The 24,889-nt window shown below is 34.9% G+C and overlaps 1 protein-coding gene across 3 annotated transcripts in view; it reads left to right on the top strand.

Moving 5' to 3' along the window:
• The window catches only part of LOC150108050 (membrane-associated tyrosine- and threonine-specific cdc2-inhibitory kinase-like), a 187,397-nt gene that overhangs the window by 67,228 nt on the left and 95,280 nt on the right, over positions 1–24,889 (top strand). For all 3 annotated transcript variants that reach the window (XM_090415547.1, XM_090415546.1, XM_090415548.1), the window contains 3 exons: positions 761–836; positions 4,669–4,791; positions 16,352–16,443. In XM_090415547.1, the coding sequence (XP_090271673.1) occupies positions 761–836; positions 4,669–4,791; positions 16,352–16,443 (291 nt within the window). The remainder of the gene's footprint in view (positions 1–760; positions 837–4,668; positions 4,792–16,351; positions 16,444–24,889) is intronic.

The raw sequence follows: 24,889 nt of genomic DNA, 5'->3' as shown, positions 1-24,889 counted from the left end.
GTAAGGATTTATTTTTTTTTTTTTAATGGGAGATAAGGAAGAACTGTGTTTTGCTAGTATTCAAACTGGCAAAATTGTTCGAACCCCACTGAAGAATGGTTTAGAGATCAGAATTTAGAGTAGTAGAAATTGATGTTCTGGAGGTTGTCATGGTTCGTGTAGCACAGTATTAGTCAAATGAGGAGGAGTGTAGTGTGCCGTCATCAGCAAAGTTGTGTATTTGGTTTGCAGTCAGCTGGAATAGGTTATTGATATAAGGAAGATAGTAGTGTTTTTCCTTTTACAAGACAAACAAACTGGACTGAAAATACACTCAATAACAGGCAGCATCTTGGACTACATAGATAGAATTAATTGTCTGCTTGTAACATTAAGTTTTTATGAAGTAACGTTCGTGAACATGACATAGTCATTGAATCTAACCTATGAGGTGATATAATGTGAATATTTAATATTCATAACCATTACTTTCTAAACAGTCTTTTAATCCCACCTTGGATGCAAAGAACCTTTATTGGAACTTTTCAGCTGAAGGTGAGTTAATTGATCTAATGTGGAGGTGGTAAGATTCTCCCTCCAGGAAACTAGGATTTTTCATCACTCAAACCAGCCATAAAACACATGCAGTTTAGTTATGATATGCTTTCCTCATAGCATAGTAGCTCAGTGAGAAAAAAATAAACATAAAATGTTTAATTTTATTGGAATGTTTTAAGGTTCAATTATTTAAACCCTTTTTTTTTTTTATTGTTTTTTTTAGCCTGAGCAATTACTCTGAACAAAATCATGATATTCCTGAAGAAGTGGTTTGGAATTATCTGATAGATTTAATACAGGTAAGTAAAATTTCTTTTCTTATATTCATATACAGTGGTGCCTTGGTTAATGACGGTAATCCATTCCAGGATTACTGCCGTTAACCAAAACCGTTGTTATCCAAGGCGCGATTCCCCATAAGATTTAATTGAAAATCGATTAATTTGTTCCGGCTCCTCTCCACAACCGTAGTACATATTAAAAATGCAGATAAAACTCATTTAAAATGTCATAAAAATATGGTAAATATCATTTATTTATTATACAGTATATGTATTTGCTACAAAAAAATTAACATTAATAAAATGAATTGTTCATGAAAACAGTTTTTAATTATCAATCTTCACCAGAAGGACAATTGGGCTCACTTCGGAGTTTTTTGACAAATGGACCTGTAAAAAACATGTCTAGGGTTGTTTGCTTCTGCCTCTATTTTGAAATGTTTCTGAAAAACTACATGGACTTTTCATTAAATAGATCTGCAGTTCTGATAACCTCAGATTTGTTTGGATTCCATTTCTTAGCAACATTTTGAACTTCCTCCCACTGCCAAAACATTTTTGATTTCAGCAGTCGTAATTTGTTCTTTCTCTCCATCCTCATCTTCAGATGAAATTTCCATTTCCTTTTCTTCACATTGCTGCTTGAAAAGTTCTTTTAGCTCGTCAGTAGTCAGTTCTCAGCCATGCATCTCCAATAATTCTTCAACATCTTCTTCCTCTACTTCCAAGTTAAGATCATGAGCAGTTGCCACAATACCCTTTACCAATTTGTGTCCTTCATCTGAAGTTTCTTCATTACCAAAGGAAGAACACAGTTTCCTCCATGCTGCTTTGAGACATTTCATTGTTACTTCTTGCCAAACCTTTTACAATTAGCCTAATTGCTATAACAATGTTGAATTCTTCCTTCCAAAATTTTCTTAGGGTTATGTTGGTAGCCTCACACATTTCAAAGCACCTGGTAAAAAGTGCTCTTGTGTAAAGTTTTTTAAAATTTGCAATTATCAGCTGATCCATACGTTGAATCAGAGATGTAGTCTTGGGAGGAAGAAAAATCACCTTGATAAAATCTAATTCCTCTGGTAGCTCTTCTTGTATGCCCGTTGGATGGCCAGGTGCGTTATCCAAAGTTAAAATGGCTTTTAAAGGCAGATTGTTTTGCTCAAGATAGTCTTTGACAGTTGATCCAAACACTTCGCGAATCCAGTCTCTAAATTCTACTCTTGTGACCCAGGCTTTGCTGTTAGACTTCCACAAAACACCGAGATTGGATTTAGAAACATTGAACTTTTTGAATGCTCGGGGATTCTCTGAGTGGTAGATTAACATTGGTTTTTTACCTTGCAGTCGGCACTTGCATTTGCTGCTAAAAGCAATGTTAACCTATCATTCATTGGTTTATGCCCAGGAAGTGTTTTTTTCTTCTTTTGTGATAAATATCCTGTTGGGCATTTTCTTCCAAAATAACCCAGTCTCATCACAATTGAAGACTTGTTCAGGTAGGTATTCTCCTTCTTCTTCTATAATTCTTGTAAAGCTATTGACAAATTTATCTGCTGCTGCTTTGTCAGCACTAGCTGCCTCTCCACGTCTGACCACAGTATGAATTCCTGTTCTTTTTTTTAAAGTTGTCAAACCAGCCTCTGCTACCTTTGAAATCATCATCTACCTCAGAACTTGATCCCGAAGTCTTCTTTTTCAAATCTTGATAAATCTATTTAGCTTTCTGACAGATTGCATTTTGAGATGTACTATCAGCCACCATTTCTCTTTCTTTGATCCAAATTAGTAATAGATTTTCCATTTGCTCAAAAAGAAGCCCTCTGACACCTTGAAGTTCCCTTAGCAACCTTAGCTACCATAAGTTCTTCTTTCTTAGCCAAAATGGTTGATATTGTAGAATGACTGGTTTCATATATTCGAGCTAGCTGCATAATTTTCACACCTTCATGATGTTTTGCTATTATTTCTTTCTTCTGTTCAGTAGAGAAAATTTTTCTGTTTTTTTTCCCCTCACTAGTTTCTTTTTGGGACCCATTTTGTCACATGGTAAAAAAATTCATTCTATAAAAAAAAAAGATATGCAAAATACGGCATTATTACAAATTGTACAGCACTAAGACAAGGGATACAAAGAACATAGCGTCACCTGAAAATAAAAGTAAAAGTTCAAAAAAAACTTTCTGAAATTTAAGTTAACAGTTAAATTCAAAACCTGCAATTTTTGACTTAGTGCATTTTGCTTGTAAGGTGACGATATTAGATACAGCACTTACCGTAACATACACTGATTAGCAGCTTATAGATACAACGATTATTATACAGATGAGATTTGATTTTGCCTTTTGATGGCAAACAAACAGTGACACGCACCCTCCGATTTATTTCTATATCAGTGTTTCTCAAACTTCGGATATCCGCGTACTCCCTTTTAAATTTTCATTATTACCAAGTACCCCCTAATTAATTAATTAAATAAATAAATTCATTAATTAATTTAAAATAAATATCTATTTTATTTGAATTTATATGTTCATGTAAACAAAAAATATGATTTATTTTTAAATTTTGGTTCTCTAGAGATGTCATACGACACACTCTTATCAATTTCATTTGATCCAGATGTAATATCAAAGTTTTCTTGTTGCTTACAGCTACTTGTATTTGCTATATTGCTCTCTTTTGGGGGTTTTATAAATCCAATCTTTAACCAATGATCCATACGTAAGAATTTGAAAGCTAAAAAAAAAATACTGTATTTACTCGAATATAACACTTTATATTCACGAATATAACTTTTTTCCTAAAATTAAAGCTAAAAAATCGTGTTGCGAGATACGTGCGGGGATTTTCGGAAACTAAAGTTTTCAGAAAAAAACAGGAAATGGTGCGACTTACCAAGAAGCTCCTACTCGCTATCACTACTTTTGGCATTGAGAACAGTTTCTTTGTGTGCATCGTCAAAGTCATCTACCAAATAGCGTCATCTTCTTTCCCATTATTTCAAGCAAAAATTACCAGTAATTTACAAGACTTGAGATACGTAGAGTAGTGAAGAACTGCATATGATTGGCGATATTAACAAAAGATCGCACGAACCAAAGACAAATTAGCATTTCAACAGTTGAGTTGAAATGCTAATTCCCTTCAACCGAATTCCATAATATCTGAAACACATTCACTATATATTTCTTAGTTTTAACACGTTAACGATGGGGGTGGTGTCAACAAAACCATATGTTCCACCGGCAACATATGGTTTTGCTTGGTCTATACAGCAGTTTCTGTTGGAGAGGGGATGTGATTCATTAGTTAGTGTCGTTTTATCCCATTTGTCTCTAATTGCACTGTTTGCTGAAAAATATAATGACTCCTTTAATTATGCATAGCTGAAAATTGACATGTACCCCCCCAACGACCTTTCGCCTACCACACTTTGAGAAACACTGGTCTATATGAACCAACACAAAAAATAAATGCTTAAATACTCATTTTCATCATAAAACGCATTTATAACCACAAATTTAAAAATAAAGCACGGTGCATTACAAGAAAAGAAACAATAAACGGAAAATGTAAACAGCTAGCTATGATGGGTCAAACATATCTGAGCTTCACAGCTATGCTGCATGGCTGTTCTCTATTTGACAATGTCTTCCCGCGTGTGGCTGAGTGTGATCGGATAGAGGTTCACATAATCGAGAGTCGTTAACCGAGAGATTTTTTCTTACAGCCACTCGTCGTTAACCAAGTACGTCGTTATCTGAGGCCGTTGTTAACCAAGGCACCACTGTATATACTTTCAACTCGGACATTTTTAATGTCTGAATTTTTGTTTTTTATGTTTTAGGCAGTCAAACATCTTCATGATCATGATTTGATTCACTTGGACATTAAGCCAGCCAATATTTTTATATCAAAAGAAGGAATTTGCAAACTTGGAGATTTTGGTTTAGTGTTTGATCTGAAAAAAGTAAGTGTTGCTACTTTTTTTTTTAAAAAAATTAATTTTCTTATCAGAAATTTTTTTTTATTTTTTATTTTGGCAAAGTGTTCTGCATTTGAGAATTCTTTTCCCATGTCAGAGTATTATGAAACAAATGATTACCATTACATAATGTTAAGAAAGTGAGCAATGTTAGTATTGTCTCCCAATTATTTCTTAAAGTTATGGGAATCCTAAATAATACAGTAAACAAGTGTTCAGTAGTGAACTGTAACTATTTTTGTTTTTATTTATAGTTATTAAGTCTGAATTCTTGTAGTGTGAATGATTTGTTCATCTGCCATTCAGTAAGATATTAGAAATCTGGCATAGTATATTTTGCAAAATATTGTCAGTAGTAGATAAATTAAAGCTTCTTTTCCATTTACTATGCCTATCTAAACTACAGCTGCTTTTGTTGTTGCTCTCTGTAGCATAATGTTTAGTGAATGTTTATTAAAGTTTTTGCTTTTTTTTATTTTAAAGTTTAGCTTAATTTTTCTGTTCATAGTAATTTGGTTTGTCTTAGTTTAATTCCATCTGTATCTGCTATAATTTTAATTGCATTTTTTTCTATTATTACTTTTTTATTATTGTTTTTTTAATTGCATTCATGGAATTTTTTGTATATATTTGATTATTATTGCATAAATTAACTTGATTCTGTTTAAACAGTATCTCAGGTACCATTCTTATTGCCCAGTTAATTGATAGGAAATTAATAATGAGTTTAGTGGAGTTAAGTTTGGGCACTTTTGCTAGTGCCCAAACTTATTTTATTCTCCACTGAATAGTTATTTCATAAAATGTCAGCCATGCAAAACAAGATTTAGTTTCAAATATTGACCAACTGAGTTATGGTAAAACATGATTACAGATGACCCTACTGGAAAGAGCCACTATTCAGTTATCCAGGATATTTGATGACAAGCAGGGTGTAGGAATGACCAGAACTCTCTGTCAATGTTACTGCACTAAATAAGTATATGAATTGTTTGAGCATAGCCTGCAAAAATCCCTTTGAGATACTTCCTGAGAACTTCTGTCTTCAAAAACATTGCATTACTAATTTGAAACTCTTTTTTAAAATACATTTAATCCTTTCTCTATCTCTCTCTTAACAGACAGTTATCTAAAACAGACACTTCCGTTTGCAAACACTTTTGGTCAAGTCCCTGCCAGAGGCACTAAGAATTGTTAAGTAGTCTCTCTAAAAAATCTTCATTGTTGCATTCAGACACACTCCAAAAGGTATTCTTTTGTATTTTTTATTCTTTCTGTTGGATACTTCAACAATCCCAAGTAAAAATCAGAGGTTGAATGGCAATCCTACTTTGTCTAGCAAAATGAGTCTAGCAAAAAGAGTAATACTACATGTATCTCATCTCATTTCTTTTGTGTTAAGAAATGAGATTGAGGCCTGTTAATAGCCAAATAACTTGACTTCTTAGAAGCTAATTTATTCTTGTAATAGGGTGATTTGAAAGATGAAAAACATCCTGCAACTTGCAAAACAGGTTTGCCTCTTTTGTAGAATAAAAGACCGAAGTTTATGGGAGGAAAATCCATGTTCCATGTGAGATTAGCAACTCACCTTTACTTGAAAAGTCCTTTTGAAGGGCTTTTCAAGTAAAGGTAAGTTAGCTGCTAAAAGTGAGTTTTTCACATCCTAGATTGGGTTTGAACACAATTCTTTGAAAGGCATTGCTGACACCTACTGCACTATGGTGAATACTTATATGTACATGCTTGATTTTACAATTATGTGATACTATTTTATGAGTACTTACTAGTATACATATAATAGAATATCACTGTTTAACATATATAAGATTAATGGCTCATTTAACTAAACATCATATCTAATTGGCACTAACATTCATATTTCATGATGCTCAGTTATTCTCATCAGTTTCAAGTGTATTGTTCATTTGAATAGTTCATAAAAATTTTTGCCATCTGAACCCATTTAGGGACTCAGTATTTCACAGAAAGTTGTTAATTTTAACAGATAAAGTGACTGCACATGCCTGGAAAAAAACACATGAGTTTGTGAAGTTGAATATTTTAAAATAAGTTAAACTCTAGCAACAGTAATCATTAAAAATCAAGACTGTCTTAAAACAGTGGCAGTTGAAAAGGAGTGGAAATCAATACAGTGTATTTTCTAATGGCAAAAGTTCTAAAAGCAAGTGGAATTATATATATATATGAATCACGTATATGAAAGGTTATAAGAACATAGCATTTCAGTACAATGTGTGAGTAAGAGAAGAAAGAAGGAATCTGTTCATATGTTTCTTGAGCAACTGAAGGTCTTTGGGAAAGATAGCATGAGGGAAGTTGTTAAAAAAAGAAGTAGGTGGAATGAAAGAAGAGGAAGAGAATTGGTGTTGGAAGCTGGAGAGTAGATGGATGTTGATTAATGGCTGCTTGTATTCTTTACAGTTTAAGAAAGTGGAGGAATGATGGTTTCCAGTTCAGGAACATTGATCATTAAAATACCTATAAAAGTGACATAAGGTAGAAACAGAATGTCTAAAAAAAATTATTAAAGTGAATCTTTGAAAGAGGGATCTTTGATTGGTCAGATTGTTCTCTTCTGGATAGCTTTAAGAATTTTTACCGAGGTTTTAGGTGCACTGTCTCAAATGCGAAAGCAACATTGGGCAGATTTGTGATTTATACAGTGTTAACATTTGCATAAGTGAAAAGTTGTGTTTTGAGCAGAAAATATACCAAGCTTCCTGGAAGTATAAAGAAACTGTGGCTGAGATGTGCTTGTGCCAGGAATGACAAGAAATGTAAGTCATTCCAAGAAGAGAAATCTGATACTATTTAGTGATTTCAGTATTATCAAGGGTAAGAGGAAGTGAAGTGAGATCTTTCTTGTGAGAGATAAGATAGGACTGTGTTTTGGTAGAACTGAAGTTCACAAAATTATCTTCACCCACTGATGGATAGCAAGGAGATCACAGTTTAAAGGCATTTGTTATATATTGAGGCTATTACGATTATGCACTACAAGGTTTGTCAAATGAAGAGGAATTAGGGTGCACCAGTATCAGTATACCTATGGATAGGATTTGAGTTCTGTGAGAGAAAGTAATTTATATACAGAAAGAAGAGAGTGGGTGAAAGTACATAGCTCTGAGTTGATACTCAAGCACTGGTGGGGAAATCTGTGGAGACGAATGTATTAACCATAACACATAGTGAATGATCAGAAAACAAGCTTTCTATCCAATTGTTTGAAGAATAGAAGGTAGATCATAAGGTGCTATTTGCTGAGTAGTTCTCTGTTCTGCTAGACTTGATCAATTGTTTTAGAAATGTCAAAAAGCAACCACATGCTCACAAATATTCAGGGGTAGGTAGTGATGATAGGTCTGCTGTGGATTAAGAGTAAGGAAATCCTTGATTTCCTTACTCTTGATCCACATTAAGCTGATTAGCTGGTGGACAAGGTCATTAACAGTCAGTTTGATGACTTTCTCCATACTTTTTCAGAGAACAGAAGTAAGGGCAGTTCTCTGTTTGCTGACAGACTTTTGTCACTTGTTTTTATAACAGACTGAATATAGGCATGTTTCCATGCTGTTGGGCAGATGTTAGTTGAGTAGGAAAGATTGAAAAAGTAGTACAGGATAGATGTTAAAACATGGGTTTTTAGCATAATAGAAGGGATATGTTAGGACCAGATGATGTTGTGTCTGAGTTACCCAGCATTTTGATTTCTTTCTGATGAAAGCCCAAGGTAGACATGCAGTGCAGAGTTCTTGATAAAATGTGTGGGATACTTTATTCCTTGGTCATTAGTGCAGGAGCTGGGGGAATAGAATGATGTCAGTAGATCAATCTCATCTTGGGATGACAATCCTATAGTATTACCTGGGGGAGACAGAAACGTGGATGAGCAAATGTTCTGCCCAGTGGCCTTGTCATGGAGAAGGCTTGACTGTCATTTGAACAGAAAGCACGTTTTCTGCATTTGGTCTTTTTAAAATCGAATTTGGAACAGGTTTTTGCATAGCATTGCACCTATGTTTTGTAACTTTGGTTGGGACAGCTGTTCATTATAGCAGTGTTTGCTATAGTGAGAATCAACTGTATATTATTTTATAGTTTTTACTTGTTTGCTATACATCCCTGTTCCAGACTTTTTATTCTATCTCACTAGTCTCTTGTTTTATATGTCATCATCATCATCAGATTCCTGCCATGTACCCTCAAGGGGTGTACAGGATATGACAGTACTACATGAAAAAAAATTACATCATTACTAACTTAATAGCTACAATTTTCCTCCAAATCAGTCTGTTACTTGTGAAGACTACAACATTATTGGATCTTATATTTCTATCGTCTAAGGTACTTTGTACCGTATCAATTCACCATCTTAGTCTTCCTCTGGGTCGTTTTGCTGCCAACCTGGCAGAGAACACTTGTTTTGCTAATCTTTCTTCACCCATTCTGTTTAAGTGACCATACCACCTGAGATTAGCTCTGCTAATGCATTCCTGGATGTTGACAATGTCAGGTTCTTTCCTAATATCCTCGTTTTTAATATGATATTGCCATTGATGCCATCTGTTCACGCCTATAATCTTTCTCAGGACTCTCATATCTGCGGTCTCTAGTCTTTGGTCAAGTGTTTTACTTCTGACCCAGCTCTCAGATCCATAAGTTAAAACTGGTTTGAACACTGTCTTGTATAGCTAATTTAGTGTTCCAACTAATTTCTCTCTTATTCCATACGAATTTATTCAGTTGACTTCCTACCATACCAGCTTTGCTGATTCTGTTGTCTATTTCTATATTTAATTTACCAACTTCAGTAAAAATCGTGCCTAAGTAGCTGAAATGTTTCACTTGTTCCCCATATAGCTGTAACGTATTGAATAGCTTCTCTCTTGGCACCTTGTCATATGCCTTTTCCAAATCGACAAAACTTAAATACAGATCTCTGTTATATTCCCATGCTTTCTCGACTATTTGTCGTAAAGTGAAGATCTGATCCTGACAGCCTCTATCTGGCCTGAATCCAGCTTGTTCTTCACCAAGCTTTTATTCCACAATTCTTCTCAACCGTTTTTCAAGTATACTTGCATAGATCTTCCCAGGAACACTCAGTAGGGAAATACCTCTGTAATTCTCACATTCAGTTTTATTTCCCTTTTTATATATGGGTACTATGAGAGCTCTACTCCAATCATTGGGAATTCGTCCCTCTGTCCAGGCTTTCTGAACTATGCAGTGCAGCCACTGTAGGACTCTTATACCACCATACTTCAGCATTTCTGGTCAAATATCATCTACACCTGCTGCCTTTCCACATTTCAAACCTTTGATGGCTTTTTCTACTTCAAGTATGGATATGTATTCCTGACTGCATGCCTGGTCAGTGTTTTTGACCACTGTGCTGTCATCACTGCTTGTTTCATTTAGCAGTTTTTCAAAGTAATTACTCCATACTTCAAGGATATCTTTTTCTCCTGTTTTCATGTCACCTTTATCATCTCTAACTCCTTTTACAGCACTCTTTCCTCCATTCCTAAGCTTCTTCAACAACCTCCAGAATATTTTGCCACCTTGATATTTATTTTCTATATTCTTGCCAAACTCCTCCCATGACTTTTGTTTAGCTAGTTTTACACAGTGTTTAGCATTCTTGCATTTGTCTCTGTATTCTCTAAGAACACAAGCTGACTTATTTGACAGGAACTTTTGATATGCTTTCTTCTTTTCCTTCACTGCCTTTTTAACTTCCTGTGTCCACCAGGGAGTTCTGATTTTTTTATCCTTGCAGATAACCTCACCACATGCCTCTCTGGCAGAATCAGTCAATGTGTTTCTTCAGAGTTTGCCACTGAATCTCCAAGGTTTGATTCCTGTTCTCAAACACTTTCATTTTTTCTTCAATAATCTTTGTGTATTTTAGTCTACAGTTCACATCTGAGAGCTGCTCAACTTTTATTCGCTTTAAAACTTTCTTACATGTTATTCTTTTCAGTATGAAATTCGATTTTATCCTGCTCAAGAGTAAATAGTGATCACTTTCAATTTCAAATCCTCTGTACATTCTGGTGTCCTGCACCAGGGAGAAAACATCACTGTCAACAATAACATAGTCAATGAGACTTTTCTTATTCCTTGCCTCTTCTCTCCATGTGAATTTGTGCACATTTTTATGTTGGAACATGGTGTTAGTAATAACTAGTCCATGTCCTGAGCAGAAATACAACAGATATTTGCCATTATTATTAGCTTTGCTCTTTTATCCAAATTTTCCCAAAATATTTTTGTATGTCTCACAATCATTTCCTACTCTGCTATTTAGATTCCCAACAAGGACCAACTTTTCCTTTTTCATTGTGTCAGTTGCTTTTTCTAAAGCCACAAAAAATTCCTCCCCTTCTACCTTAGTAGAACCTTCTGTGGGACCATAGGCATAAATAAGTCTCATTGTCCAGTTCCCCATTCTCATATTTGCCCACATTACTCTACTTGAGACTGCCTGCCATTCAAGAAGATTAGCCTCATATTTTGTGTTCAATACTATGGCTACTCCTTCTTTTCCTTAATTGTCATTGCCTGAATATAACATTTTGTATTTATTGCTCAGAAAGATCTCACCAGTTTTTGCCTTTTTTGTTTCTGTCACCCCTATTATGTCGATCTGGTACTTATCTAATTCCTCAGCTAGCTCCATTTCTTTGCCATTCAGGCTTCTTATGTTGATAGTACCGATCTTTAACTCTGGTGATGTTGAGTTGGGTTGGGGTTTGTTTTCAGATTTGTTCCAGTATCTGACTTTTCACTGTTCGCCCTGGTTCCCTGGCGAAAACAACGGGGGCCTTGTTTAACCGGGCGACATGAAATTTTGTCATGTTGTACCATCATTTTTTATTTTGGTTTAACCAATAAGAATACAATTTGGTCGGCTAAATCCCAAATTGCCAGCCCATCCTCGTTCGTTCAGTATCCAAATAGATACCCAACAGGGTGCACCACGAGAAGGTGAGATTTGGACATTAGGTCAGAAGCCCTGATCGGTTCTCCGTATTCCTTTAAAGGCTATGTGGAGGTCTCCACTCAGGTATACTGCTTTGACCCTTAAGCACCCCTGTTTTATATGTTCGTTTTATAAATATCACAACAGAAAGAAATATGTCTTTATACACAGGGTGGCATAATTAAAGAGAAAGTGTTCAGAGCCCTGTAGTGAAAACTGTATTGGATGAAATTAAACCAAACTTAATGTAAGTACACTCTGGAACATGGGGTTTTTATTTACAGAGGATAAAAAAATCCTTCCACCAGGGGACACTTGGCATTATAAGCACATGGATTGGGATTAATTAAACACAAGAAGAGACAACAAATCAATTGTCAGGTTTGCATAACTTGCAGAGAAGATTCAGTATATCCTCCTTTCAAATGTTCAAAGAACTGCACTTTGTGAATGATATTTTCTACAGTGGAACGCAACAGATCCTCATTGATTTGCTTCACATGCTGCGCTCTTCTGTCTTTCAAGGTTGCTAAATCAACAACATATCCTTCATGCACTACAAATTTCAGATGGTCCCAAAATCAAAAGTCACATGAGTTGAGATCAGGCAAACGAGGTGGCTATGCTGTGGAATGCATGACTAATCATTCTGTGTTTTTCATAACTTTACTGCACTGGCAATCTAGTGGAGGTGGTACTCTATCCTGCATGAATATGGTAGAGTCAAGGCATCTTTACTGCTGCAGTTGAGGAACAACAAAGTTGTGCAGCATCTCTTGATACCTAACAGATGGTACAAGCCACTGGTCCTGTTGGGCAAAGGTTTCATAAAAGTATGGACTGATAATAAATGATGCAGTGAAACCACACCATGACTTTCAGTTAGTGTAAAGGGATCTGATGGAACACGTGAAGGTTATTCACAGCCCAAATGTGGCAATTGTATGAGGTAACACTACCATTCAGATAAAAATGTGCCTTGTCACTCCACAAGATCTTCCATGGCCATGCATCATCTACCATCATTTGAGCTAACAATGCCAGGGCAAACTGCAGTCGAGTTTCTGCATCACCACGAAGCAAAGCTTGAGTATGGGAGATCTTGTAAGGGAAAAACCTCAGCATTTGATGCAGAATTTTGCACACAGTTGACTTTGGCATGTCCAGTTGCCTTGATGAAGTTATAACGGCAGTTATAATTTCAACTTATTGAAGAATAATCTGTTTGCAGCGTCTTGGTTTCACTGCTAAAGATCTGCTATTTTCAAATCGTAAAATCATTTTTCTAAGATTTGTTATTCATTGGACATTTTCTCCTATCCTTCAAACGTCAAAATTCTCTAAGCACAGCATTAGCATTACTGTGTGTTGTTAATAGTAAAGCTTGCCTAACAATGCCTATTCCAGTAAATTGAGATCCATAGCACTTCAGTCTTATCAGAAGGATGCGAATCCATTTCGATCTTCCTATCCACCAGCTCATCAGTAGAAACAGCGAGTTATGCAAATATCACATGCTTGTAGCACCAAATGTCCCCTGGTGGCAGAATTTTGTACTATTTTTTATTTTCTGTAAATAAAAACCCCATGTTCCAGAGTGGATTTACACCAAGTTTGGTTGAATTTCGTCCAATACATTTTTTGCTACAGGACTCTGAACACCTCTTTAATTATGGCCACTCTGTGTGTGTGTGTGTGTGTACACTACTTTGACAAAAGTATTTGGACATCTATTAATATAATTAACGGCTATTTTAGCCTGTGTTTGTTTAGGAGTGTCCCTTATATTTAATACATTGGCTAACATAACTCAAAAGGGGTATATATATATTTTAGGGCATTATGGGTGAGTATAGAAGGCAATTATGGCAGAATAAAAAATGTGGAAAAATTATGTACATACCTTGTTTTTGGTTTAAAGATGCCTTCTAAATCCAAGCTCTTGTTGAAAGGTTGTATGTAAACGGAGGGGGGGGGGAGAGGGAAAGAACATGGGGATGTGCTTGAGACACGGGAAATAAGTTTGGGAACCCGGGTTACTATTAATAATATATATATAAATATATATATATATATTATTTTGTTGTGGGGAGAGGGGGGGGAAGGAAACATAATTTTTCCACATTTTTTATTCTGCCATAATTGCCTTCTATACTCGCCCATAATGCCCTAAAATATATATATATATACCCCTTTTGAGTTATGCTAGCCAATGTATTAAATATAAGGGACACTTCTAAACAAAAACAGGCTAAAATAGCCGTTAATTATATTAATAGTGTTTAAGATGAGTAGCATGGGAATTTCCCAGAAATTATACTTAATTTGGACATCTAGTTGTGGTAAAAAAAATGCATTTTAATTACATTTCTAGTACCAAGTAGGACCATCATTGGCCTGAATGACAGCTTCTACCCTTTGGGGCATGCTTTCATCCAATTTCTGATATATCACAACAGGAATATTCTTCCATTTCTTATGCAAAGCTACCCCATTGCTGATCATGGCCACTGTAGTCTGGAACAAATTTGCCAGTTGAAGTCTGGACGCTGAGCCGGCCAGTTCAACACTTCATTGTTTTGTGGAAACCAGTCTTGGACACATAATGCAGTAAGGCATGGAGCTTTGTCATGCTGAAACATACAAGGGTCATTTCTGTAGTACTTCCACAGCATCAGAAGCATGAAGTTTTCCAGGTAGCCATCAAATGTCATAGTTTTGGTTACATCCACCAATGGACCAAGCCCCACACTATTACTGAGCCTCCAAACTTGACAGTCGGAATGATGCAGTCCTGTTAGAACTTTTTCCCCGGTTAAATCTCTAGATCCAAACACAACCATCAGAGCAAAACAATCATTTACAGTTCACAAACAGTGTGAAAGACACCAGTCCAAACGTCATTTGGCATTGGGGGGGGGGTGATGTGTGGCCTTGTTCGCAGCAGCATCATCATGGTAACCTAAAGAATGCAACTCTCTGGATATTTCTAGTGCTGACAGATGTCCCCGCAGTATTTTCCAGATTTACTGCAAGGTCCACCACTCATGACATATGGGATGCTTGAACATTCTGATATAGAGCTTGTCGATCTTGGTCACTGAGTGTTGGTGGCCTCCCAGGTCATTTTCTTACTTTAGTAGCACCATCAACTTTCCATCTATGAACGACATTAACAACAGTGGATTTTGGTTTACTGAGATGGGTAGCAATATCATGGACAGAATGACTGATTTGACACCCAACTACCATCCCACATTGGAAGCTTCACTTCAGCTGAATGTGGCATCTTGACATGAAGTGCAGTGCAAAACGGCACATCCGACCTTTTATTATCAGACTTACGCAGACACTCCCTGAATATTTGCATATGGTATGATCCGAAATTTGCATGGCACGTAAGGTGTCCAAATACTTTTGTTAACATTGTGTGTATCATCACCATTTCTTTTACACTTGGTAGAGGATCAAAACAAGAATATAATTCCAAGTCTTATAATATTATTATTATTATTATTATTATTGCATAACACCTCCAGGGAGGGCACCACCAACCACAACTACCTTCATCATCTACACCAATGCATCTACTGCCGACCACCACCACTAATATTTTTACAGATAATCACAAACATTCTTGCTCACGGTGGGATTCAAACCCGCAGCCTTTTGGCTGGAAAGCGGATATGCTAACCACTCGGCCAACCAGGCCAGCAAGACTAAGATATCCATACTATATACTATCCATAGACTAAGATACACTTCTGCTCCGTCAATTATGTCGTATTTGTAAATGCAAAATGCAGTGTTCAGTGTAGTGCTCTGGTGTCATTAAATTAAAGAAGATCAATTTTTTGTTAATAGTCTGAAGACTATTTGCATTATGGTTGAAAACCTATTAGTATAATGTTTTAAAGAACAGCTTCACACATGTGAGAGAAAACTAAATAGAATTTATTACTCCTATATATTTTGCTCAATATGTCATGAACTTCATTCAGGAAGAAGACAGAAAAAATTGGTAACAACCTTTCAATTATGAATACAAGAATGAATCATGCAGCATATGTATGATATCATGTGTCTTGGTTGCAGCTGTACAGTAGTACAGATTGTTCTTATATTCATAATTTAAATGTTACCAATTCTTCTGCTTTCTCCCTGAATGAAGCCCATGATCTATTGAGCAAAATATGTGAGTAATAAATTCTATTTAGTTTTCTCTTACATGTTTGAAGTCATTATTTAAAAGTTTATACTATATCTAACATACATGTCTCTATTAAATGTCTAGAAAACCTATTAGTTCATTAAAACAACAACAAAAACAAAACAAGTGAAATTAGATCTGAATTCAAGTACTGTCACCTGAATCTAATGAAAAAAAAAAAAATTACAATCTCAAAATATGGTCATGTTTAAGTACTTAATAGTTTTTCATGCAGGGTTACTCCAAATTAAAATTACCATAAAATCATAGCTTAACAAGTATATTCTGAATTTTAATAATTATATAATTAATTTTAATTATAGGGAGATTTATCAGATGCACAAGAAGGGGATCCAAAATATTTAGCACCAGAATTAATGGAAGGAAGGTTTTCTAAAGCAGCTGATATTTTCAGGTATGCTTTGTGGTAAATACCAAATTAAGTTGCATAAGAATCGGAAACTGTAAACTAGGAGATAACTTCCACTTCTCCATTAAGGAATGTGGAAAACCAGACTTCTGTTTCCATTGTCTAACCTTCATCGTCTTTTAGTTTCCTTATCTATCTTAATCCAGATACTGAAGAAATCAGTAGTGACTGGAAATTGGCAGTTTTGGACTTAGTTCATCTCCTAACCTAAATTTACACTATGGTGGTGCACCATACTCAAAATAGCTGGCAGATGTGTCTGGGTTAACCAACATGCAAGTGGTTTTGTCAGAAATTATGAGGAAATGGTGAAAAGCAAGTACCAAGAAATCTCAACTTGAATGGACCTGAAAGAAAGCATTATTGATCGAGAAAGATATTAATACAAAGAAAGTTGCGTAAGAATCAGAAACTATAAAATAGGAGATAACTTCCACTTCTCCATTAAGGAATGTGGAAAAACAGACTTCTGTTTCCATTTTCTAACCTTCATCCTCTTTTAGTTTCCTCATTAGTGAATGTCTATCAGTCCAGATACTGAAGAAATCAGTAGTGACTGGAAATTGGTAGTTTGGACTTAGTTCACTCCTTACCTAAATTTACACTATGATGGTGCAGCATACTCAGAATAGCTGGTACACATGTCCGGGTTAACTAGCATGCAAGTTGTTTTGTCAGAAATCATGAGGAAATAGTTTGAAGCAAGTACTGAGAAATCTCAACTTGAATGGACCTGAAAGAAAGCATTATTGATATACAAATGATTATTATAAAAGAGGAAGTAGGAACTATAAAATCCATTATTGACATAATGGATGTTGCATAGAAGACCAAACAAGGTGATATCTTTCTAATAACCTATAATGATTTGTTTAAGACAAAAGGATACGGGGCAGGAAAGGGATATAGTTTTTGCTCAATATAAAGATACCTTTTGAATGAATGAACTTTCAAGTAGAGAGATGTCAACAATTTCAGAAAATAGGACTTATGGTCCCCTTTGAATATGCTAATAATCATGAAGCAATGGAATTATGTTACTCATTAGAAAGAGCAACTAAGAAAAGCAGAATGTTTCTGGGAGACCTAAATTATAAAATTAGAAAGTCTTGGGCAAACCTTCAGCCAGACATGTCTGAATGTCATTGATGAACATTTACACAAAAATTTAATAATAATAATAAAAATTACAGTTGTCTGTAGCCAAAGATGCCACTTATAATTAGTGATTGTCTTGGGTCAGCTATCTCTGATTAGCTACCAGTGGAGATTGAACTGCCCACTCAGTCTCCAAAAGTTAGATAGGACTAAAATGGCCTCATCTACTCCCTATAAGGGAATAAAAGGTGTTAATTGATTTGATTTTTTCTAATAATTATAAATACTGCATAATACAAACTATTTATTTAATTTAAGAGGATATTAAATCCCACATTAATTCAAAGCCTAATAAGAAACTCAAAGATCAGAATCAAAGAGTTTCATGCCGAATATAGTAAACTATAAAAGTTTCGGCGGATTGTAGCATAAGCTAAAGCACGTAGTTCAACACTTGGGCAACTCGTTGCAAAGGTGGGTAAAGTTCTGATTTTTGGTTTTCACTATTCTTAGTATTACCCATAATGTAAAACACATCTCCTAGAAGATGTATGATGTTATATGTTATGGTGGAAGGTCACTACCCAGACCGGTTTCAACCTTTATTGAGGTCTCATCAGTGAGTAGGTAGACCAGGTAATACTGACGTTATAGCGAAAAGAACTTATGTACTTTGCTATACGAGTTGTCAAAAAAAGTGTACTCATAAATTACTTAAATAAAAGACCCAATAGGCTTCACTTCTGCAATGTAACATTATTTAAATTAAGGAGATATTAAATCCCACATTATTTCAAAGCCGAATAAGAAACTCAAAGATCAGAATCAAAGAGTTTCATGCCGAATATAGTAAACTATAAAAGTTTCGACGGATTGTAGCTTAAGCTAAAGCACGTAGTTCAATTATAGTATAGTTTACTATATTCGGCATGAAACTCTTTGATTCCGATCTTTGAGTTTTTTATTCAGCTTTAAAATAATGTGGGATTTAATATCCCCTTAATTTAAATAATGTTACATCGCCGAAGTGAAGCCTATTGGCTCTTTTATTTAAGTAATTTATGGGTGCACCTTTTTGACAACTCATATAGCAAAGTACATAGGTTCTTTTCGCTAATAACGTCAGTATTACCTAGTCTACCTACTCACTGAGGAGACCGCAATAAAGGTTTAAACCGGTCTGGGTAGTGACCTTCCACCATAATGTATAACATCATACATCTCCTAGGAGATGTGTTTTACATTATGGGTAATACTATGAATAGTGATCAGAACTTTACCCACTTTTGCAACGCGTTGCCCCAGTGTTGAACTACGCGCTTTAGCTTACGCTACAATCCGCCAAAACTTTTATAGTTTACTATATTCGGCATGAAACTCTTTGATTCCGATCTTCGAGTTTCTTATTTGGCTTTGAAATAATATGGGATTTAATATCCCCTTAATTTAAATAATGTTACATTACCAAAGTGAAGCCTATTGGTTCTTTTATTTAAGTGAAATATTTATATATTATGGCTGACCTTGTTGGTTGAGTGGCCAGTGTGTCCACTTTCCAACCAACAGGCTTCAGGCTCAAGTTCTGCTGTGGGCATGGATGTTTGTGATTGTCTTGGTGGGAAATGAATTTCATTTTCCATAGTGCGGCCACTGGCAGCCTGAAATGGCTCGAAGAGCTCCATGTTTGGTCTCTGGAGCAGGGTTGCTGGCGTATGCAGAAATAATGTGCTGTGGATTTACTACCTTTCGTGGGTGGCTGTCACATAAAAAAAGGTACTCTCTCTCTCTCTAATAAAGTAGTTTTGCTTATTTACCAAGATGGATTTGACGTTGCTTCCTTGTCCATTGGCAGAGTATGTTATATATCATCAGTAGCAGCAGCCGCCATTGTCGATCCACTGCTGGATGAAGGTCTTTCCAAGATTACTCCAAAACTGTCTGTCCATGTCACTCCTGCAAATCTGATATCATCAATCCACCATGATTTAGGTTGGCATTGTCATCGTTTTTCCTCTCGTGGAATCCAATCCAGCACTTCTTTTGTCCATCATTGATCTTGTTTTCAAGCAATATGCCCAGTCCATTCCCAGTTCAGATGTTTCACTCTTCCTATGACGTCAGACACTTTGGTTTGATTTCATATCCACGTATTCCTTGTGTGATCTAGTCTTGTGATAATACTAAGCATACTTCTTTCCATACTAAATTGTGTTGTTCTTAATTTTTGAATTTCCTTTGCATTTAGTGTCCATGTTTCACAGCCAAATATCAATGTAGGAAGAATACATTGGTTGAAGACTTTTCTTTTCAATAATGGTAGTTGGCTTTTGAATATTGAATGTAATTTTCCAAATGCTTTCCACCCAAGCATCATGTGTCTTTTAATTTTGTTCCATTGATATCTGTTGTCCTAAGTATATGTAATGATCTACTTGCTTAATTTCATCATTATTGATTTTTATTATTTCTGTTTGAACTTGGGTCTTCTCTAGGTTTATCTTTAGTCCAGCTGTTTTGCTAGCAATTTGGAGTTCTTGGATATGAGTCTGTAATTCATGAGCAGTTGAAGTAAAGATAACTATGTTATCTGCAAAGCGTAAATGGTTTAAATATCTTCCATTTATCTTCAGACCTTTTCTTTCCTAATTAAGAAGTTTGAATATTTCTTCTAGGCACACTGGGAATAATTTTGGAGATATTGTGTCACACTGTCTTATATCTCTCTCTATTTCCACAGTAGAGATTTTTCCATTGAAATGAATTGCTGCTGTGGCATTAGTGTATGCTGATTTGATGGTCCTGACGTATGTCTCCTCCACTTGTTGGTTTCATAATGCTTTAAGTATTGCACAAGTTTTTACTGAATCAAGAGCTTTCTCATAATCAATAAAACCAAGACATAATGGTAACTGATATTCATTACACCATTCAATAATCTGTTGTACAACTTGAATATGATCCATTGGACTAAAGCCACTTTGAAAGCCTGCCTGTTATTTTGGTTGTGCTAGGTCCAGATTCGTACAAAGCCTATGAGCTAAGACTTTTATAAACACTTTGTAAACCACTGATAGTAGATTGATGGGTTGGTAGTTCGCCAAGTCTTCTACCTCACCTTTTTTTTTATGTAGTAGAATTAGGGTAGCCTTCTTCCATGTTCTTGGTACATCATTTTTCTTCAGGCATATAGTAAATAGTTGTGCTAAGAGTTTGTAAATCATTTCTCCACCTGCTTTTTGAAGTCCAGCTATAACTCCATCCTCACCTGCAGCTTTTCCATTTTGCAAGCTTTGGATGCTCCACATAACTTCTTCTGGTAGAATCATGTGGTACTTCAACTATTTCATAGTTGTCTTCTTCTTCATTTAATTTATCATCCTGATATAATACTGAGTAAAATTCTTCAATTATTTTTCAATAGCATATCTATCTCTGGTTATGGTCTTATCTTGCAGTTTGACTGCAACCATCCGTTTATTGCTGTTCATCAATTGCTGTTTGGCTTTTTTGAGGCTATGATTGTTTTCAATTGTTTGTCATATGAATTTGCAATTGAATTTTTAAATTCTTCTGTGATACATTTTCTGATCAATTCAGTGTATTCAATTTTATTCTGTAGGTTATTTGATTGTTTCATTTCTCTTCGTTTCTTCATAAGCTGTTTTGTTTCTTCAGAAATTTTGTCTTGTTTCTGTTCTGTGGTACCAGCTATTTCAAGCGATCATTCTAAAAGGTTTTGGGTAATAATGTAATTACTTTCTCATGGATCGGCATTGTCATCTATAACAAGATTTTTAAATTTATTGTTTAGTTCATGTTGGATTATATCTTTTGAGTTTTTTATGTTTTGCTTTGATCTTTGAAACATTTTTCTTCTTTCTTTTTGGCAGTTTATTTGAATCTTACCACGTACCATATGATGGTCACTTCCAATGTTAAGGTGTTTATAACAGAGGTCTTGAATGATGTTTTTCTTATTGCTGAGGATATAAAATCAATTTCACTAGTTTTGCCATTTGGACTTTTCCGTGTCTACTTCCTGTGTGTTTTTTTTCTTGAAAAACGAATTCATGATGTACAGGTTTTCTTTTTCTGCAAATTCTATTAAGCTTGCTCCTCTATCATCTTTCATCCCATATCCAAAATTTCCCATTGAGCTTTCATCTGTTGTTGTATACCAATTCTATTGTTGTACACCAATTCTAGCACCAAAGTCTCCCATTACAATTCTGAAATGATGTTTTCCTTTATTGTAAAGTTGGCATACATAATGATAGAAGGCTTCAATCTCTTCATCAGTATGACTTATTGTTGGTGTGTGGACTTGGATAATCTTAAGAGTTTATATTTTTGAGATTTGAACAACAATACTTGTTATTCGATCGGATATACTGTCAAATTCTATTATGCTGTTCTTCAATTTTTTGTGGATCATGAATCCAACTGATTCACAAACAGTTGATCATGCAAAACACTGGGAACCTAACAACTGAAGACTGCTATGTCGTCAGAGTAGTCAATTACACTCAGAACTGTCATGTGACATCTTTCACCGGCCGAACACTTTTTTTTTTAAATTTGCATATAAAATTATTCACATTCTTTCTTATACAGGTTCTGTAGGTGAGATACAATTACTTTGGAAAAATAACGAATTTAAATAAAAAGAAGGTGCACACATGTTACCTAGCAGTATTTGTGTGTGTGTGATAGTTTGGAAAGGGGGGTGGGTGAGCCATCAAAGACAAAATACAATTTTAATTCTATTATAAAAATTTTAGAAATAAAATTTCATTTTATACATGCACCTATACATGTTCTGAATGATAAACTGTAGGGAAAGTATTGCTACTTCAAAATTGCCACATAATATCAAAATCAGCAGAAAATATGTACATAACAGTTTACTTCATAATAGTCATTCATTTCAATATGTAATGAGCGATCCCAGGAAAACAAGAAAGTTGAAGTGCAAAGAACTACAGATTACGTTATAAATATTATACATTATGTGATATGATTCAAGATTTACATATGATTATCTATAAGGTAATATCGTAAAAGGAACTTTCACACAATCTGTGAACTAATTTTCTAACAAAATTATGAATAAAAAATAAAGGAAACAATTTGTAACAGATGGAGGCTGTATTTATTTTAAGATTCAGATTTTTATGAATTTATAAAATAATTGTTTGTCAAAAATAATTATCTTGAATCAAGTTATGGGAGAATAAAATGTATTGGTGACTAAGATAATTAACAAAAAAAAAAAAAAAGATCCTGGCATTGTTCTCCAGAGTGATACAATCTTAAGTGAAGAAATATGAAAGGATCTCTTATTTGCACTAGAAATATATACACTTTTGCACAAGAATAATGTTTAATTTGCCAAATATTTCGGTCTGAATATTACAGACCATCTTCAGTGGATACATAGGAATAGTTTTAAAAAACAAAGTGGAATACAAACAATTGATCATTCACACATAGAACGATCAATTGTTCGTATTCCACTTTTTTTTAAAACTATTCCTATGTATCTACTGAAGATGGTCTGTAATATTCAGACCGAAATATTTGGCAAATTAAACATTATTCTTGTGCAAACGTGTATATATTTCTAATCATTATGTCACAGGTTGTTAAAAAATCAAAAATCTTATTTGCACTGCCATTCAAAACTATAATTGATTCCAGTTACCGAGCAAATGGCAAGCAACTGTGCTTCTGGCAATAGGTAACTGAACATAGCTACACGTGAGGTAATCTGGTTAAGTGTTCTCATCAACATGAAGGATTATCGCAACTTCTTATGGATATGACAGTCAAATGCACTTGATATCCATGTTTTTTCAACAGGTGGTCTGACTCGTATTCAGGATTTGCTGGACATATATGTCCCAGCCGTCGTTGGGAGGTTAACCCTGCAGAGGTCACAGTTGAAAAAATTGCAGCTTAGGTCGCATGTATCCGAGAGATACATTCATTACTAGCATGTGCTGAAATGCGATAAAACTTTTTAAAAAAAAAAACACTACAAACATAATACATGGCGGTTTATTTATTTTCACTTACAATCTAGAAATTATTGAAAAAAAGAAACAAATAAAAAAACAACAACTAAACCAATACTATTCTGACATCGGAGTTTGGGTATCTCTCAGATACAATTTACTATCAAATATCACTTTCGCATTCGACTCTATCATTCTCATCATCAGACTCAAGTAACATTCGCTGAATCTCTTCAACATCTGATGGATCATCCTGTCGATATATTTTTCCAGCCATTTTCAACTGTAAATAAAAAAAAAACTAAACCAATACTATACTGACATCAGAATTTGCAGTATCTCTCAGATACTATTTATTATCAAATATCACAGCTCTACATAACACATGTTAAACCAAACTGACTTCAATTTTCTAGCAAATAATACTTTCAGCGAATTTTCCCTGCAATGAATTGTCCGTGGACCCTGATTTACAGCTTAAATAGAGACTATGTATTGCTCAATATAATGTCCCATTTACACCATATAAATGTCGTATTTTGAAGATTTTTCCTTCAAAAGTACCTTGTCATGTTCTTTTTTCCAGATGTGCAGAACTTAAATACAAATCCTTGTTATATCCCCAAAATTTCTCAACTATGTCTTAAAGTGAAAATTTGATCTATCTTTAGCCTAAATCTAGCTTGTTCTTCACTAAGCTTCCCATTTCACAATTTTTCATAGCTATTTCTCAAGTATACTTGCATAAATCTTTCCAGAAAGACTCAGTATGGAAATATCTCTGTAATTCTCATTCAATTTTATTTCCCTTTTTATAGATGGGTATATGAGCTCTCTCTCTAGTCATCTGGAATTCAACCCTGTGACCATGCTTTCTGAATTATGCAGTGCAGCCACTGTAAAATTGTTATACTTCCAAATTTGACCTGGCTGAATATCATCTACTCCAGCTGCCTTTCCACCTTTCAGGTTTTTGATGGATTTTTCTGCTTCAAGTATGGATATGTATTCCTGAATGCATTCCTATTGGGAGTTTTCTACCACTGTGGCTGACAATACTTATTTCATTTAGCAGTCTTTTAAAGTGATTAGTCCAGAATTCTAGAATATCTTTATCTTCAGTTTTTATGTTACCTTTATCATCTCTTATTCCTTTTACAGTCCTTTTTCCTCCATTTCTAATCATCATCATCTTCTTCTTCTATGGCTTCCAGAATATTTAGCCACTTTCCTGATACTTATTTTCTATGTTCTTATCAAAGTGTTTACTTCAGTTTAGCTAATTTTACAAAGTGCTTTGCTTTATTACATTTTTC

This window comes from Typopeltis vanoorti, chromosome 3 (assembly GCF_054136105.1).
Source record: "Typopeltis vanoorti isolate ZY-2024b chromosome 3, IOZ_Tvanoo_1.0, whole genome shotgun sequence".
In the NCBI taxonomy this organism is placed as follows: domain Eukaryota; kingdom Metazoa; phylum Arthropoda; class Arachnida; order Uropygi; family Thelyphonidae; genus Typopeltis; species Typopeltis vanoorti.
This window is presented reverse-complemented; position numbering and strand designations above follow the sequence as displayed.